The sequence below is a fragment of the Manduca sexta genome, chromosome 22 (genome assembly GCF_014839805.1).
Source record: "Manduca sexta isolate Smith_Timp_Sample1 chromosome 22, JHU_Msex_v1.0, whole genome shotgun sequence".
NCBI classification, from domain to species: domain Eukaryota; kingdom Metazoa; phylum Arthropoda; class Insecta; order Lepidoptera; family Sphingidae; genus Manduca; species Manduca sexta.
In genome coordinates this window covers 9103490-9121912 of record NC_051136.1, presented here as the reverse complement: position 1 = coordinate 9121912, position 18423 = coordinate 9103490, and the positions used below count along the sequence as shown (strand labels likewise).

General features: G+C 34.1%; 2 protein-coding genes across 5 annotated transcripts in view; both read left to right on the top strand.

Annotated features, from left to right (window-relative positions):
* Positions 1-320: 320 nt before the first annotated feature.
* Positions 321-11842, top strand: LOC115448970 (97 kDa heat shock protein). Of its 4 annotated transcripts, none has more exons than XM_030176613.2 (15): positions 321-625; positions 3181-3421; positions 3701-3842; positions 4001-4137; positions 5136-5290; positions 5384-5586; positions 5669-5787; positions 5935-6081; positions 7253-7370; positions 7455-7708; positions 8292-8405; positions 8508-8717; positions 9234-9376; positions 9554-9722; positions 9832-11842. In XM_030176613.2, exons 1-15 carry the CDS (start codon positions 510-512, stop codon positions 9982-9984), a joined length of 2421 nt encoding a protein of 806 aa, XP_030032473.1. In that variant the 5' UTR covers positions 321-509; the 3' UTR covers positions 9985-11842. The 4 variants fall into 4 exon arrangements, with proteins under 4 accessions (XP_030032473.1, XP_030032472.1, XP_030032471.1 ...); XM_030176612.2 differs by having other exon boundaries at positions 8274-8405; XM_030176611.2 differs by having other exon boundaries at positions 7455-7786.
* A 6114-nt stretch (positions 11843-17956) lies between these two features.
* The window catches only part of LOC115448976 (serine/threonine-protein phosphatase rdgC), an 82050-nt gene continuing 81583 nt past the window's right edge, over positions 17957-18423 (top strand). The window contains exon 1 of the mRNA XM_037441460.1: positions 17957-18233. The gene's annotated coding sequence lies outside the window, so the exon portion shown is untranslated. The remainder of the gene's footprint in view (positions 18234-18423) is intronic.

Genomic DNA, 18423 nt, shown 5'->3' with positions numbered 1-18423 from the left:
AGAAAAATTATTTTAGAGCTGCTTATACAGGAGTTTTCGTCAAAATCCAGTTTCTTCTTTTGTATTAAAATGTCGCAGAAAGTTTCTTGATAACAGACTTTTTTTGTGGGTAAGTATATCGCTTTATTTTTTTTAGTAATCCATCATTTAGTAAGCTGTAATAAATACAACTAAAACCATTACCTAGCCGAAAACTGAATTAGTTTTTAATTTAAAAATAAGATTTATTATATAACTAGAAATCGCAAAGTTTAAACAATCGATTTATAGTTTCTATAGTTGCGAAAACGTTATTGGGCATCTCTATGTCATACTTCTAGAAAATTCGGGTACAAACGAACGAAGCGCAGTGTATTATGCGGCGATAAACCGGCGTTTGTGTGCGAACATTACGATAGATATACCGATCAATTGTCAACTCGAACAACGTGTTTCTCTGGTCGTGCGATCCGGGAGTCCAACTACATTTTAATAAATTCCTAGTGAAGAAATAAAAAGATTGTTTCGCGATGGCTGCTATGTCTGTCATTGGTATTGATTTCGGAAATGAATCATGTTATATCGCTGTGGCTAAAGCAGGTGGTATAGAAACGATAGCCAATGATTACAGTCTGCGAGGTACTCCGTAAGTAATACTATAGTTTGATATATTTTTCATATTTAAATTCGTTTTTCATCTGTAAAATTGACATTTCAGTATGAGGTCCATTCATAGTAAGATAGCAGGATGTCATGTACAAACCCGTATTTGGGAATATAAAAGACCATGGCCTTATTACATCTCCTCGCAACATGTATTTTTCAATTAAATTAAGCAGAACATTTTAACAATTAGACATTATATTTTATGTATTACTCCATAAAACATGCTCGTAATTTTGTATTTTGCTAATTCATCATGGAACATTTGATGCAGTAACCATCTGGTCAGACTAGACTTTTATGCAGTGTTTGTAAGAACTGAAGAAACATTTGCACTAAGGGGTGACATTTTTGGTATTGATTTATAATCTTGCCAATTTAATAGCATTTTATATACTTTCTACTATTTGGGTTTGTAGGGGAGTATTTGATGTATGAAATCTATTTGAATATGTACAATCTTTGTAAAGGGAAAGACCTTGCACCAAATATGCAAGATTATAAAGTTCATTATATTTTGCACAGAAATGTCACAGCTATTGGTGGGCATTCAATTAGTAATCTTGTAATTCAAGGACTTTTAGGGCAACAGTTTGTAAAATCCATACATTTATAAATATACATAATATTAAAGGCTATTCTCAATCACAAAATACTTAAGATTATAATCTATTCTAACCTCAAAATAGATCAATAAATGAATTTGAAGCATGTTAAAGTTGAGGGACTGCTTAATAAAGACTTAAGGTTCTGCCAAATTAGTTGTAGAAGTAAACCTTACAACTCACATTTATTATGTCACTCTTTGGCAGTATGATGATTTGACATTTGTGAATGGAAAAATTTACCTCAAAATTGTAACTGTAAGTTGCATCATTATAGCTACTTTCATAACTGTGAGGATCAGCTAGTTATAATAGATAGAAAATAATGACAAATAAAATTGTATAATACAAATATACAATTTGTCATTAACATAATAGGTTAGGAAGGGTTTTTCCTCTCTGAAATGCATCATGGCCTAGCAATGTTTTGGATAGTGGTAAAATAGTATGACCTGAGGTGGTTAAGTTTGGACCGCATGCCTGTTAATTCAGCTTTCTTGTATTAAATTATAGATATATTAGTCTAAAAATCAGTAGAATAATATATTCCCAGGATACAAAAAAAGTTAAAATGTTAATTCAAGAGTTGGTCTATCTGTGTAGAAAATTTTGTTAAAATCCATTTAGCAGATTATTTGTTTACTTCTAACAAACATAATATGCACACTGATGTTCAAAATTATAACAGGTGCAAAATTAATATTTAGGCTTAGGCTAGTGTAATTTGATAAAATCAACCATAATATTTAAGATCTGTAATGTGTACCTATGTTGACATATAAATTATTCTGATTCTGTATAAAAAAAAATGAGTCAATTGAGTTATTGCAATATGAGTTGTTGCACATGGGATTATAACCTTATATACTACATAATAAGGTTATTTACGCAAACATTCAGCTACCTGTACATATTTGAAAATAAAATTTTGACAAGTCATGACGGGTTAATAACATAATATGTCAGATATAGAAATAGTGTGCCAACATGTTTCTAAATGCAAACATCACTAAGAATTTTGTTATTACATTGATGACTGAATAACATTGAAGGAGATTTATTGAAATTTTCCTTACTCTGTTTATGTTTATATATTACCTGTAATTTAATCCATGCAGTCAGGGGTAGATGCCACTACCTATAGCAGTTCACCCCTACCACTTTCAATCCCACTCCTCTCTTCCCCTCCCTCCTTCACTACTCAACTGACTTAAATATAATATGAGTTCTAGATAATTGTACTAAAATACAATTTCATAAAACTAACTGTGTTTCTGAAACTAAAGGCTCATAATCAGATTTATGATACAAGAATTTACTTGAAACATTTCTATGAAATTTCACACAAATATTTTGATTATTGTATTTATCTTTTGTTACACAACTAGTTTATAATAGATTTCTCAGACAAGTAAGATTTTTCTAAGTTGCCTGGTATTTTGGAAATGTCAAGATCAATGTTTAGTACAGATTGAAAGGAATTGAAAATCCACATTGGTAGTTCTAGAAATTCTCTTGTGGATTACAATTATTTTAATGTGATACATTGATTTACTATATTATGTTGTATTATACAGGGTCTTTTCGAGATTGTCTTGCTCATTGTAACCATACACTTATCTTCCTAAAAATAATATTTTACAATTAGTCATTAAAATTGTAGATATAAAACAAAAAAGTATAAATTTCAAATAAAATAAATATCAATAAGAATTAATTTTAATTCACACTCCGTAATGCCCATACTACTGCTCTAGGAGACTTTCAATCAGAAATGTGTTCAAGCACATGCCATATTAAGACAAGATGATAAAATATCTAAAAAAATTATTGGGATTTTTTTTGAAAATATTTGTTATTCATGGGTGATTTTTGCACAATGTTAGGAGAGGTAAAGTCGAGTATATACCTGTATAGAGTTTTTTGTTTGCAGATCATGTGTGGCCTTTTCCCAGAAGAATCGAATATTAGGTGTGGCCGCAAAAAACCAGATGGTCACAAATATGAAGAATACTGTGTTTGGCTTCAAAAGACTTTTAGGAAGGAAGTATTCTGACCCGCATGTTCAAAAGGAGCTTAAACACTTCCCATTTAAGGTGGAACAGATGCCAGATGGTGGAATTGGAATTAGAGTCAATTATCTTGGAGAAGACAATGTATTCAGTCCAGAGCAGGTAATGCTTATAATACCTTTTTGTTGAAAATATACTGTAATTAAATGAAATAAAAAATGGTAAATAATAATAATAATAAATCATCCACCCAGAAGCTGAAAAGATGACCTCATAAAAGTCGCAGGAGGTTGCTGGATAGGGACCACTTCCAATAGGTTGATCTGGAAATTTTTCAGGGAGACCCATGTTTAGCAGTGGACAACCTGTGGATGATGTTGATGATGATGATGAAACGAAATATTTCTCATATAAAATTTTAATTGTCCTCCATTTTTTCAGATAACTGCCATGTTGTTCACGAAGCTGAAAGAAATTGCAGCTATTGCCTTACAAACCCAAATAAATGATTGTGTTATATCAGTACCTAGTTATTTTACTAATGCTGAGAGGAATGCTCTTTTGAATGCAGCCTCTATTTCTGGTAAGAAATTTTCAACTGGTTTATTTATTTCAGACTATTAGTTTTACTATGTTTTTCATTAAATTACAAATTAGTTTGTGTATGAAACTGATTTGTATCATAGAAAATACTAGGTACCAATCCTATAAAAGTGTTTTAATCTATTTTTTTCATTGTAGGTCTAAACGTATTGCGCCTAATGAATGAAACAACTGCCACCGCACTTACTTACGGTATTTATAAACAAGATCTGCCTGCTCCTGAAGAAAAACCTAGAAATGTTGTGTTTGTAGATTTCGGACACAGCTCTTTGCAGGTAATTAATTATATTTGTTTGTTAACATAATTAATTGCACACCTAATCCAACAAATTCATAATATTAAATTTGAAAACAATGTGTCATTAAAATTAACGCATTATGAGTAATGTACCTATAGAATTAATATAATAAAACATATTGTGTGAAGGAAATTGACTTGAAAAGTATTTACAATTATATCACCACATGTCCTCTGCAATTTAGTTTCTATTTGAAAGTAGATTTATGTACCACCCTGTATAAAGTGATAGCGGTTGCCCAACATTTCAGTCTCTTTGGATGTGACAAGGAAAACCAAGTGTTTATTCTATGTGAAATATATCACATTCTGCATACTGTGTTTCCTGTTATTTAGAAATAAAGTTTTATGTAAGTTGGTGTGTAATCTATCCAGGTTCTTCAGTTGAAGGCTATATGTTTATGAATTTTAAAAATACTTTAAGAGGATAACTTATAAACTGATTACAGCATGCCAGTATTTGGTGTTCCATAATAAATATTGAATGAAATTTCTTTTACGGCTGCTCTATTGGAACTTGAATAGCCCAACATACTATAAATAACAACAATCCCTAATACATAATTTATGGCATACATATTTGACATATTTATTGTGTGATTGATTGAATTTTTAATAGTTAAAGATTAATTTGTTTGGTGTTTAATTATTAACTCCTAAAATTTTATCACTCTAGGTAAGAAATTAGACAAAAGAGTTTGCTGTAATTGTTTTTTTCACACAATTAAATTAAAAAATAGATATTTGTTGAATTAGGTGTGCTCAAATATTGTGGTACTTTATTTATAGTTTTATGGCCCTCTGGTGTTTATTACTTAATGTGTTTCAAATGAAACTAACTGTTTTTGCCCAATGTGGTTCAAAACTCATACATATGTACAACATTGCTAGAACAATTTAAATATTTAATTATATAAAACATACAAACCCTGCTTTGTGATGATGTATTTTACTAATTGATTCTATTATTGTAAGGTTGCGGCCTGTGCCTTCAATAAAGGCAAATTGCGTGTGCTGGCTACAGCTAATGATCCTCAATGTGGTGGCAGAGACATAGATATGGCTCTCGCTGATTACTTCTGCCAAGATTTTGTAACTAGGCTTAAACTGGATGCCAGGAAAAATCAACGGTAATCAAAGTTTACTTATGTTTGCATGGATTAATATTATAAATTAAATTGCACCACAATAAGATGAAATCTGGACTCATTTTAACTTTTTAGAGCTTTCCTCCGTTTACTCCAAGAGGTCGAGAAATTGAAGAAGCAGATGTCTGCTAATAGTACCAGACTACCTCTCAACATCGAATGCTTTATGGAGGAGCGCGATGTTTCTGGCGATCTGCAACGGTCGCAGATGGAACAGATTTGTGCCGAGACTTTCACTCGCATTGAAAGAACTCTAAGAGCTATTCTTCATAACGCAAGTAAGCTGCTTATAACTGTTAACGATAGCTATTTATTGTTCTAAATCTAAATCAATTCTGTAATTATAAATTTAAATTTCAGAACTAAGACCTGAGGAAATCCACTCCGTTGAGGTTGTGGGAGGTTCGACTAGAATCCCAGCTGTTAAAAGTTTGATAGAGCAGGTGTTTGGTAAACCTGCCTCTACTACTTTAAACCAGGTGTGTATCCGATATGCAATAACAAGTTTTTTTCTTTAGAAGCATATTATTGTAATGCTGTTTTAACCTTTTTTATGATATTAAGAACCTAATGTTGGTGCATGATGGTTGGTAATATGGTAATATAGTATGGTTTTATTTGACTAGGACGAAGCTGTGGCTCGAGGCTGCGCCTTGCAGTGCGCCATGTTGAGTCCGGCGGTGAGAGTGCGCGAATTCGCTATCACCGACGTGCAGCCGTACGCTGTGAGGCTTGCCTGGGATGCCACCCGCGGAGAAGACGGAGATATGGAGGTAGGATAGAAATGTTTACGGGGTGTCGGGAAATCATATAACATAATGCCATTTTCAATGTTTGTATTAGTTTCTAATTAGGGGTCCCAATGACCCCTAATTTGGAGCCAAATCCTAATCAACCTTTCAACTTTAATTCATTAGTACTGGCTGCATTATGTAGATTTTAATTTATTTAGGTTCTTGAATGAAACTTCCTTGCTTGCTTGCTCAAAAAATTATCACGGTATAACAAAATTATCAAGTCTACTTAAAATCCAAATAGATTTTCTATGTAACATGTAACCTATATATCAAGTTAAAAAGTTTTTTTTGGTAAGTAGTGGTTTTTTGAAGTCCGTTTTAATTATTGTTTAAAAACCGTGTCTGTCTATCTGTCTGAACACAATAAACTTGTGCGAGTTATCGAGCGGATTTTCTTACTGTTTTCGGCAATGGACGGAGTCATTCAAGGTTTATGTTTATAGTAAATTAATGTTATGTGTAAATTGTTTAAAATATAGCGATATTATTGAAGATGTCGGAAAAATCAAGTCGTCTGGGAGCTTGCATTGAAATTTTTATCTAATTTCTTTTGAGACCTTGTCTTTTATAGGTCTACAGAAAAGTGCCCAATGGCGAGTTATGTCTATCTTTTAAGGATAGCTTACTATACCTATTTCAATCTAAAAAAAAAGTTCAAATAACATAATGTGTTAATGGGAACTATTGAGACGTATACGATATTAATCCTTCTATTAAATTGAAAATTATAGATACCTGTCATAGCAAACAATAATTTAATAAACAAAACATACGTAACTTCGAAAAGTCAAAGGTGTGTGTTGGGTTTTGATCATGCAGACATTCTTTTCGGTAGACGGTTCCATAACCAAATACGCTATCGTGTACTCTATAAAAATGGATTTTTCAATTTGTTACATGTTCTTTTGGGTATACCTAATTTTTTAGATTTTAAACTATCCATAGCGACTAAAACTAAAAAAAATATTAGACCAATCGCTCATGCCGTTTTTGAGTTTAAGGGAGATTAAAAAACAGCAAACGAATTTGATATTCCTGATGAATGTTAGGTAAAGAGATTATAAGAAATACACTATTATCTATTTGATGCTTTCTTAGGTTTTATGTTGTTAATACCAAATCAAAATTAAGTTATATTTATTTTCAGGTATTCCCTGCATTCCACTCGGCTCCATTCTCGAAAATGTTGACATTTTATAGAAAGGAGCCTTTCTCAGTCAGTGCTTATTATTCAGATCAAGTTCCTTGCCCTGACTCATTTATTGGTATGTAGAAACAAACAAATTGTTTTGAGCATGCATATTGTTACTTTTTCATTTTGAACCAATGGTGTCCTATTTTATTATTAGGTCAATGGCATATTAGAGATATCCAACCAACAGCAGAAGGAGAGTCACAAAAAGTTAAATTGAAAGTGAGGGTAAACATTCACGGTATAATAACTGTAGCATCCGCTTCACTGGTTGAAAAGAAACAGGATGCTGCGCAAAACGAAAGCATAGAAATGGAGAATGCTAACGACAACGCGCAGAACCAGGATGCGCCGATGGACACTAGCGGTAGTGCTCAAGATCAGCAACAGAATGGTCCCGATAGCCAAGAGGTGAGAGACGAGGAAATGAAGGGGGAGCCGCAACAAAAACAATCGTGGACACAGAGAGTAGGACAGTGGTTCAGCGGGGTACGTGTTGGTAGCGCGTGATGAGTGCCTTTTGTGGTGTTTGTTGCCCATCATGTACCTCACTTGCTCATTTAGCTATTGTACTGCTATGGACTTGGCCCTCTTCCCCATGGGCTACAAACACCACACATCTGCTTCTTCCCCATCCTCAATTTTGAGGCCCCATTTGCACAAAATTGTTGATAAAGTGCTTCTAATTTTAAACATTCATATATATATATTTGTGTTTGTTCTTTTCCCGTTTTGTCTCTGTGTCCACGCATGTTTTTGTACAAGTTGGAAATATCGAATCATCAGAAGGATATTGAAGGAAAGTTGCACATCCTAATGGATATGGTGATTTGGTGCAAATGGGTCACCACACCGCTTGGACGCACGCTATTTATTATATATATTGTAATTTAAGAAATAAAAAAGATTCCAAGCAGTGGAGGTGATGGGGAACTTCACAATTTAAATGTTGTGAACTGTTGAATCTTATTTGCAGGATAATGATGACAAAAAGGATAAGTCAAAGGACAAATCGAAGAAAGTGATTGTAAAAACAATTGAGCTACCCATTGATGCGCAGACACATGGATTTTCTCAACAGGAGCTTAATAGTTATATGGAGCAGGAGGTAAGTTTATATACATTTATATATAACCATAAAAATTACGTACAAGCTGTCATTACATGTAGTCGAATAGCGGCATGTGTAATAATGTTGTTATTTGTGCAGGGTAAAATGCAAGCACAGGATAGACAAGAGAAGGAGCGCGCGGACGCCCGTAACGCGCTGGAGGAGTACGTGTATGAGCTGCGCGGCAAGCTGTGCGCAGGCGCGGCGCTGCACGACTTCGTGCCCGACGAGCAGCGCGCCCGACTCGTCGCGCATCTCGACCAGCTCGAGCAGTGGCTCTACGACGAGGGCGAGGACCAGAACAGACAGGTATAACTACACTTAACAACCACCCAACAACATACACTTATTGTTGGAATGTAATACTTTCACCAGTGCCGTGACCAGCCTTTTGTGGGCAGATGCGAGCTTATATAATTGCGCCCATGCACAATCGTAAAACTTGGTCCTGGTCATATCTGCACCCTATGCCTGGACACCACTGACACCGACCTAGTTGCGGCACTACTGTGCAGTTTTTAGATTCCTGTAAACGAGAGATGCAGCGGAATTGACAAGGGGGCGTATGTTCATTCTGTCAGTGGAACAAAAAAGTGTTTAAACTTAATTACGTGTTATATTATTTTTCTTATCTTTGATATTTTACAAATGGCCAAATATTACTTCATTCGTTTTAACTGCGGAAGAATGCGGTTACATCAAGTAGCGGTTACGATAACATTTACAAAGGGAACACAAATTTGCTGATAAAATATAATTAATTATTGTAAGATAACAAGTTGATGAAGTATGGTTTTAATGACATTTGAGTTTTATTTTATACAGGTATACAGCGACAAATTAACTGAACTGAAAACAGAAGGCGAGCCTATAAAGCAGCGACGCCTAGAATATGAACTTCGTCCGGGCGCATTAGACGACTTTGCGCTGGCAATTCAATTAACAAACAAGGCCATCGACTTGTACAAGTGAGTGATACTTTTTATTTTAATAATCAAATATAATCAGAATGATACATACAATTTAACTTGGTCTGTTTTAAATTGGTCGTTTATTTGTGCTGAATAACTTCTGTACTCCAGTTTTAGACATACTATCAATCCTTATTATGTAATCATTCTATATCTGTTTGGAATTATTCACAGAGCGGGTGATGCGAAATACAGCCACTTGGGTGAAGCAGACATTCAGAAAGTAGTGGAGACGTCGAAAAATGCGCTGAACTGGCTCGAGTCGGCACGTCAGGCGCTCGCGCATGCGCCGCGACACCTGCCGCCCCCACACACCACGCACCAGATCCGCCAGGAGCGACAGGTACCTGTAAACCCATAAGATCCTATTCCTGAATCTTTTCGACACAAATCAAATGTAGCATTAAGTTTTACCATTTTCTTACGATTAACTATTACGGGTTTGATTACAGAACTTCGAGAGCATCGTGAACCCCATTCTTAACAAACCGAAACCAAAAGAAAAGACGCCACCACCAGCCAACCCCACTGCGGGAGACGGCCAGCCTGACGCGCCGCCGTCGAGCGAACAATCACAGAACCAGGAACAGATGGACGTGGAGTGAAATCGCAGCTAGCACGCGTTAACTGCACATAACACTCAATAATAACAGACAAAATATTATACAGTCGCTACTGTTAGTTTCTAATGCAAGAATACATTTATTTTGTGTTTCTATATCTAATAAAGTTGCCTTTGGTGTTTTTTTTGCGCGATAAAACATTGATAACTATTAAACGAAGTTAAATTTAGCACGTACACCTAACTAAATCCTGAACGCTTTTATATATGTTTGAAAATGTGCATTCTCAATTCTGTTATATGTAAATTTAGAATTTGTGCAACTCTGTTTCATTGTTATTATTTAGTTTTGTGATTGTATATAGCGCTGTGTCTTTCTGTAGGTGTACTTGGTTATATTATGATAGCTAATAAATATTTATTTTTATTGTGATGAAATTGAAATGTCCAATACATTATTGATGCTTTATATTACAATGTGTATGTACTTTCCGAAGTATAAAAAATTTAGTTTTGCAAGGAAAGTTATTTCCACAGCGCAATAATTTTCCACAAATAACATAGTATTAACTTAATTTAATTACTGCTATAATAATACTTTTTTGATGGAAAACTTAATTCATGATAATATAGCAAAATTATTAATAGAGTACATTTAAAACGTACTCATATATACTTTCTAGTTTAATTTAAGGTTTCCCTTTAATTAGTTCATATTTAGTTTTAATAAAAACGATGCAAATCTCTTACAAGTGGTATAGATAAACGTTAAATGTTACTTGTTTGCTAGTGATATGTATATCGTTCGGTTTAATTAAAACGCTCTACCGAAAATCCTGGATATGAACAAATTAATGCAGCATAGTTTGGTTACAATAGTTACATCAGTTATTGCTTTCTGAAAATTGTAATTGCTCTTATTCCATTGAGATAGTACACAAAATTATATTTGTTTTAAACGTCAAATAGTTAAATTGTATGAATTGGTTTAACGAGATATAATTAGTATATATATGAGTGATTTACATTGCTCTATTAACTGTGATTATACTCTACGGACGTCATGAAAATTTATATTCCCATTTGATCGTGCCGAAATATAACACTAAATTGCGCATGTAATATAGATAGTAATTAATAAAATTATTTCTAAATTCGTTTATTGAAGGAAATGACCAAATTATTTCATTTTATTTACATGTTATAAAAATAATATGTATGCACATCGTTAAATTACAATTACCAAATATTACAAAAGGCTATTAGTGTTTGTTACTAATCAAATCCAAGTAATTTAAACTTGAAAATTTTAGTAAAAAGATTAGCCGAAACATATCCATTAAAGGAATCTATTGTGTGCGTTTGACATGTTAGCAATATTTCGTAATTTGCAGTATTGTCTTTATAATGATGTCCGTATTGCATACAAAGTAAATTTCAAAAACTTTCTTATATTCCCGCCACCACATTTTCTGATAGCAGCTTTTCACGTAAAAGTCCCTATTATTTCGGTGTTTAAAATTATGTTCTTTGTATAGTATAAATAATGACAAAATAGTCTGCAGAGCAAACACTATTTGTACCACCCTGTACATGATATATGGAAATGTTTATAATGTGAGTCTATTGATAGTAAATATTCATCGGTAGCAGCAATGATACATTTGAAAGTGCTTTGTGATTGCACATCCACAATAGTTTGCCATTTTGGCTTAGTTTATAACGTACGTTATCTGTCACTTCGCTACTGCCAGGCATTTATACACAATATTATGTAGTACGTACATAATACATACTAATAGTGTGCATTTACTTTAAAGTGAAATTTAAATGTCATAGAGGTTATATCACCGTATAATGTAATATGAAATTAAAAGAAATATAACATTGCGTTGCGCTTACTAAAGTTATTTCATGTCTTATGTCGGTGGCTTTCATACCTTTGCTGTTTTGATGCGTACATTTCGTTACCCTTACAGCCAACTGGTCTATTGATCATATTATTATAAATCAATCTCTGACAATTGTGACAAGAACAGCATAACTATGAATTTTTTTTACATAATTCTTTATGTATAGCTAAGTGCTTGGCTTGGTGATAACTGATACTTAACAGTAGAGCCATTAAGAAACCAACTTGCTGGTAAGTCAAACTTGTGTTATTTATAAAATATCGAAAAAAAAGAGAAATAACGTGGGAACACATCCCATTCCTTACTCATATACTTGGCATGTAAAGGACTTTTTACACTGGTAATCACTCATAGAAGAGTAGCATTTACATGCCATCTACACGGCGGCGGCGAGGTAACAGCAAAGTGGTTATCTTTGGATCAATCGCTAAAGTGGACCGAGCAGAATCACGGTGAAGTCTCAAAATAATACTAGTTTGAACGAAACTTATATATTGAATGGGTTCCAAGTTTCAACTGCGATACACGGAGCTGCGAAGACGAATGGGTGTAAGTGCCAATAACCTGAAACTGCAGGCGATTAGTCGCCATGACTTTTGGAACATTATTGAAATTGTAAAAAGATTTGTCTGCCACATTTGTTTGCATAGGTAGGTACTTGTGTGAACTTTCATCACTGATGTTGTCTATAAAATTAGGAAAATAAAACTATATTGCCAATCGACCAAACAATATTGCCAAGTCTTGCCTTGTGGAAATTACATTCCAGATTTGTGGATCATAAAGAAGGTATCGAGTATTAGTAATAGTTTTATTGTCAAACGTAAGGCCTCACTCCGAGCAAACGACCTTGAGCAATATCCAAACTTGGTGGCACGCGAGTTACTTACGGACGGGAATATGGGTTTTCTTGTTTATTTGAAACTACTGAAATATTCCTTTAGTATTGATTGCAAATTGAAATAATGTGTATTTTATACCTGATATACCTGAGTAAGGATAACAATTACACATATACGACGATTTTTTTTTTATATTTATTGCCGTGCCGTGCTAATGAACTTGCCTAAATAACGGTATGTTGTTTAGAACCTTAAAAGAGTTTCTCTAACTCAGTTTTACATATAAAACTATATTTACAAAACTTCAATTATCTCTAAATAAGGTTACCCTGACATACCATAGATGGTTAGTAATATATTTTGTAGGGAAATTTAACATCTTATACAACAACACTGAACAAGTATACATATTCAAGGTAGTACATACCTCAGCAGTACATACTACTGTTTCCTACACATTTTGTTTCTATGAATTTTGAACTATATGACAGGCATGGCAGGTATACGCTATTTTTTTCCTGGACAGTGGAGACGTCGATAGCGGGACATTAAATTTATTACAGGGAACGACTAACACGACCAGGGGCTCGTGCGAGAGCTTATAAATATCATAAACCGTTTCCAAAGGAGAGAGCTTATCTATTCGTCGTAATTTTGTTTTATGTACAATGATAGTTCTTTATCTCACACAGTATGATTTAAATTATTCCTTTGCTTTGGATTTCGTATCGCTTCGGAATGGTTGTATTTTGACTTTATAGGGCCCTGGACCACCAAGATGCAGAGGGGAACTCTTCAAAATAAAACAGGAGGAGAATGATTATTGTTACGCGCCGCTATCCTAGCCGATCACATCGGGCGTTTCCGGAAGTATTCGGCTGCGCGGGCAGGCTGGCAGAAGAGAAGATATGTCACGCGGCGACTATTCTATTATTATTCTCTCTGGCTGGACGTTGTCAAAAGAATGTCTAAAATTGTATTCTGTAATTATTTTGCTAATATAATGTTTACTGTAAAAAGAGCGTTTTACATTCAGAAGTGGGATTATACAAATGATAATTTGAAGTTACATTGAATTCGAATGTGAAGAGAACTATCGGAATAAATCTGTGATGAATCATTGAATGCCAAAATTAAAATTACCAGATTCTCAGATTTTTAGTTACCATGGCAACGTCTACGTCTGTTGAAGTAAATATGTTGGGAATGCATATGGAATTGATGTCTGCACATTAGTACGATTAACGACATCCATAACAAAAACTTCGTTATGCCTGCTGCTTGGCTCACTGGAGAGGGTGTTTTCTTAGAAACTAAATCATTGGAGACAGGAATGACTGGAGTCATGTGAAGTCAAATTAGTGGCGCAACACTTCAGGCTGACAATGCGAACGTGCGTAACTGTTTATTTTATTTAATCTGATCTGTCTGAGGCTGTGAGCCTTCTGATCATATTTTGTCTGTAATCATGAGCATTCTGATCATATTCTGTCTGTAGCCATAAGCATTCTGATCATATTCTGTCTGTGACCATGAACATATTCTGTCATTCATTGTCTGTGATCATATTGTCTGTAGTCATGAGCATTCTGATCATATTCTGTGTGCAGCCATGAGCATTCTGATTTGTGTTGCTGGGTCCTATTTGTTTAAAATATAGGTACCCAATTCAGTTCTACTTTCAAATTTATTTTTGTGAATACCTTACGGTATTCACTTTGCAGGATGGCCGATGTTACGCGCCGCTATCCTAGCCGATCACATCGGGCGTTTCCGGAAGTATTCGGCTGCGCGGGCAGGCTGGCAGAAGAGAAGATATGTCACGCGGCGACTATTCTATTATTATTCTCTCTGGCTGGACGTTGTCAAAAGAATGTCTAAAATTGTATTCTGTAATTATTTTGCTAATATAATGTTTACTGTAAAAAGAGCGTTTTACATTATTTTTGTATTGGTTTCATTTACATGTGTTTTATAACTACCAAAAACACAAAAATAAAAGCGCCTAAAATAAATAATACAATCCTAAAATATAATTAACTTTATACGGTTAAATAAGAAATTAATAAAATACAAAACATGTTTTTTCCATATCGTATTTTTATGTTTATGTGCACGTTAAATATGTAGTTGGAGTCGGTGCCTAATTTAAATTGAACTTTGTTTTTGTATATTTGTTTATTTAGCTTAGCTATTACATATTTGGCTTATCAATTTAAATTACCCAACGATTCCAAAAAAAATTGAATGTGCATTATTCACATAAATGGAAAAACATGAATAAGAAAGGATTGCATTGCTTGTATTTTAAAAAAAATCTTAGTAAACCATACAAATAAACATCAATTATTTTTTGAATTGTAGTGTCTTTTAGACCTAAATATTCTCGTAATTTATCCAATTATAATCTCCTCAATTAAACAAACTCGCAACTTTGTTTAATCCACAATAAACCGAAAGGGAGATTACCGCCCAACATTATTTCCCAAAAGACTGGAACTTTCCAGAAATAATGCGTGGCCCAGCGTGGGTTAGGTAATATAAATATAATTAATAGTCTTGTGTCAGAAATTTTATTAAAAATATCTATAGGTACGTTATTCCTTTCCGTTCCCTTCTTGGGACTTCTCTATTGAAAGGGTATAATTGGTACGGAAATGAATTTGCCTTCCCAAATAAGACAATCATATACATATATATACAATGCAGGTTTAAGTTTATAATGTACCTAAGCTAAGCACGTAAAGCCGTTGGTCCTGCGCCTGATCTCGCTCCGGTCACGACGAGTTGCCGTCTCACTGGCCTTTGAGAGTGAAGGAACAGAGAGGGCACGAAATTCGTCGCCGTGGCCAAAATTCGTCTAAGAAATGAAATCAATCACTACAAAGAATTAGTAAACCCACAAAGAGTATAATATATCGTGAAGTTAGCTTTATCAAACGTAATTAAAACTTGTTTATAGTAAGTAGTATTTACATATATATTTTATGCTGTTGGGATTTTAAGAGCCCAAAATAATTACGGTTTTAGTAAAAGCCTCTAGGTAGATAGGTATGTGTCAAATATTCTTTAGATAACAGTTATTAACCATTAAAATGAAAGTATTTTTCGGATTTTATCGCGATTTTAATATTTTGGTTTTCTCCCGACGTTTCGAAAACTTTGCAGCCTTCGTGGTCACAGGAGGGGGACTGAGGTGGTCCCATCCAAAACAGTTAGCTACCGTGGGCAAATCTTTGTTTCGGAGAGCAAAAGAAATCTGTGAAGAGAAATACCGGGCCGCTGAGCTGCAACATGTCAAGCAAGTACTACGAGACAACAAGCTCCAAATTCCACGCCGCCATCACAGAAACCGAGTGAAACCAGCCACATTTGAACGTGTTCCGGTTGTGTTACCACCATATGTAAAAGGAGTCAACGAGAAGATTGGCTACATCCTGAAGCGTGCTTCCATTAAAACTTATTTTAAGCCGCCTATGAAGATTAGTTAAGAACCGGGAGTATACACGATAGATTCCAACTGTGGCCTCCCTTATATAGGCCAAACAAAAAGAAATATGGGGACTCGCGTAAAAGAACATATAGCTGACGTGAAACACCGACGCTCTACGAAGTCTGCAGCCGCTGAACACTCTGAAAGAGGTTCCAATCATTATGTGCGATTAGACAAGCCACAAATCTTTGCCAAAGAACACCGATTCCTGCCTAGGATGATTCGTGAGGCTATTAAAATTAAAAAACACCCTAATTTCAATAGGGAAGATGGTTGGAAACTTGCGCAAGCCTGAGATCCAGTTCTAAATTTGAATAAATCGGTACCCAAAATACCAGCTGCCAGACTTCAAGACACTGTGAGCTCATTCTGCGTAGGTCGGACAACCAACAGCTAAAAGTTAAAAAGTTGTATATTTGTAAAATGTAGGTAGATATTGTAACTTTGACTTTGCGGACGAACAAACACCTCCCACACTCTCCACAGTCTGTCAACTTATTTACATATATCATTTTTAATTTTTTAACTTAAGAAGATAAAACATTAAATTAATAGTGTAACTAACACTTTTTGTCAATGATTTTCCATGTGACAACATTGAGTTTAAAATTACAAGTTAGGTACTTGATTGAAAGTGTGTACTTTTATCTATTTAAAAAATTCCAGCTATATTTAAAAATGAGTGGTTTTCTAAGAACGCAACAGCATAATATTTTAGACATTAAAATGCGATTAACGCCTTAAGCCAGATATTTACCATATTTTTATTGTTTTATAAAAATACAATTTTCATATACCTAATAATATAGACTACTGACTGATTACAAAACTCTCCAAAACTAAAGAAAGTTGTTATGGCTCACAAGTTCATAAAGCTTTGACTGTTAAAAAGTTATCGGATCTCCAAGAGAATCAAACTACTATCTTTAAAAGGTATCTCAACAAACACTATAACTCGATCAAGAGATGCGGCATACCCAAGGAATTATTTGTTGAATGACAAAACATTAAAGATCATTACTTAACATAATATCTTATCAAAAGTAGGTATATTATGACAGCGGTGTCATAACTCTGGAGCCCAAACGAGACATTTTAAACTTTCGATGTCAAAAGGAAAAATCCGGAAGCTTTTTAGAGCTTTTATTCATTAATCGCTGATGAAATATGTAATATCCTTGTGTACCTATACGTGATTTTGAGATACCGTAGTTATAGTATTTAATGTTATACCCATCCGCCATTCATTAATAATTTTAATTCTGAAACTGTGACACCTGAATAATGACTTGTTCCGACTACCAGTATACCAGGTCGGACGGCAACTCTTCATTAGTATGTGAAGGCAACTTCAAATCTTTAAAATTTTAATGATATGGCTTACTTCACGATGTTTTTCATTATTGTCAATAGAACTTCTGACAATCTTTAAAAAGTTGAAGGTTCGTGCATTGTAAATTACAAGATCATAATCGTGGTAGTTTCCACTTCGTGCAGGTTATCACTGCTTTGTCGGGACGTATTGGATCAAAGTTTTTTTATTTTAGTTTTATGACATGACGAAATAAATTCTCAATAATGTCATAATTTAAACTACATGCGACTTACAAATTCAGTTACTTAGATAAGTAGTATTATCCGTAGCAATTTATTTGGCTTAAGTAATCCATGTCGAAAATAACATTATGGATAGGTGCATTTCAAGCGCATCAATCTATCCATAATTCAGTCAGATTCTGCACGAAGAAGTGGAATCGTATATAGCATAGCAGTCGAATGTAGACGGCAACGGCAGTCTATCATCTATCGGGCAGTCGTAATCAGTCGTTTGCGATCTCCGACGCGGGTCGGTTGTTTCAGCGTTTTCAGTTCGCGTCGTACGTAGCTACTGCGATACGGATATCGGCGAAGTAAAAGTGAATTTATTTTAACTTTTGTTTCCTAAATATTATGTGATATTTATTTTTTATTTTATGGTTTAATTTGTTTTTGTTTTTATTAAGTGATTTATTTATTGCGACGGCGATTTTATCACCGGGAATCGGTAAGTATTTGTTATTTTATAAAGAGTATAACTGTAATTGAAACTTTTTTCCTATTCCTTTTGTTTAAATTATCTGTTACACCGTAATTGATGCTTGAGAAAGTTATGAATATAATATTAATTATCATTTAATAGATCCATTAATTAATACAAAGTGTAAGTACATACATACATACATAACATCACGCAT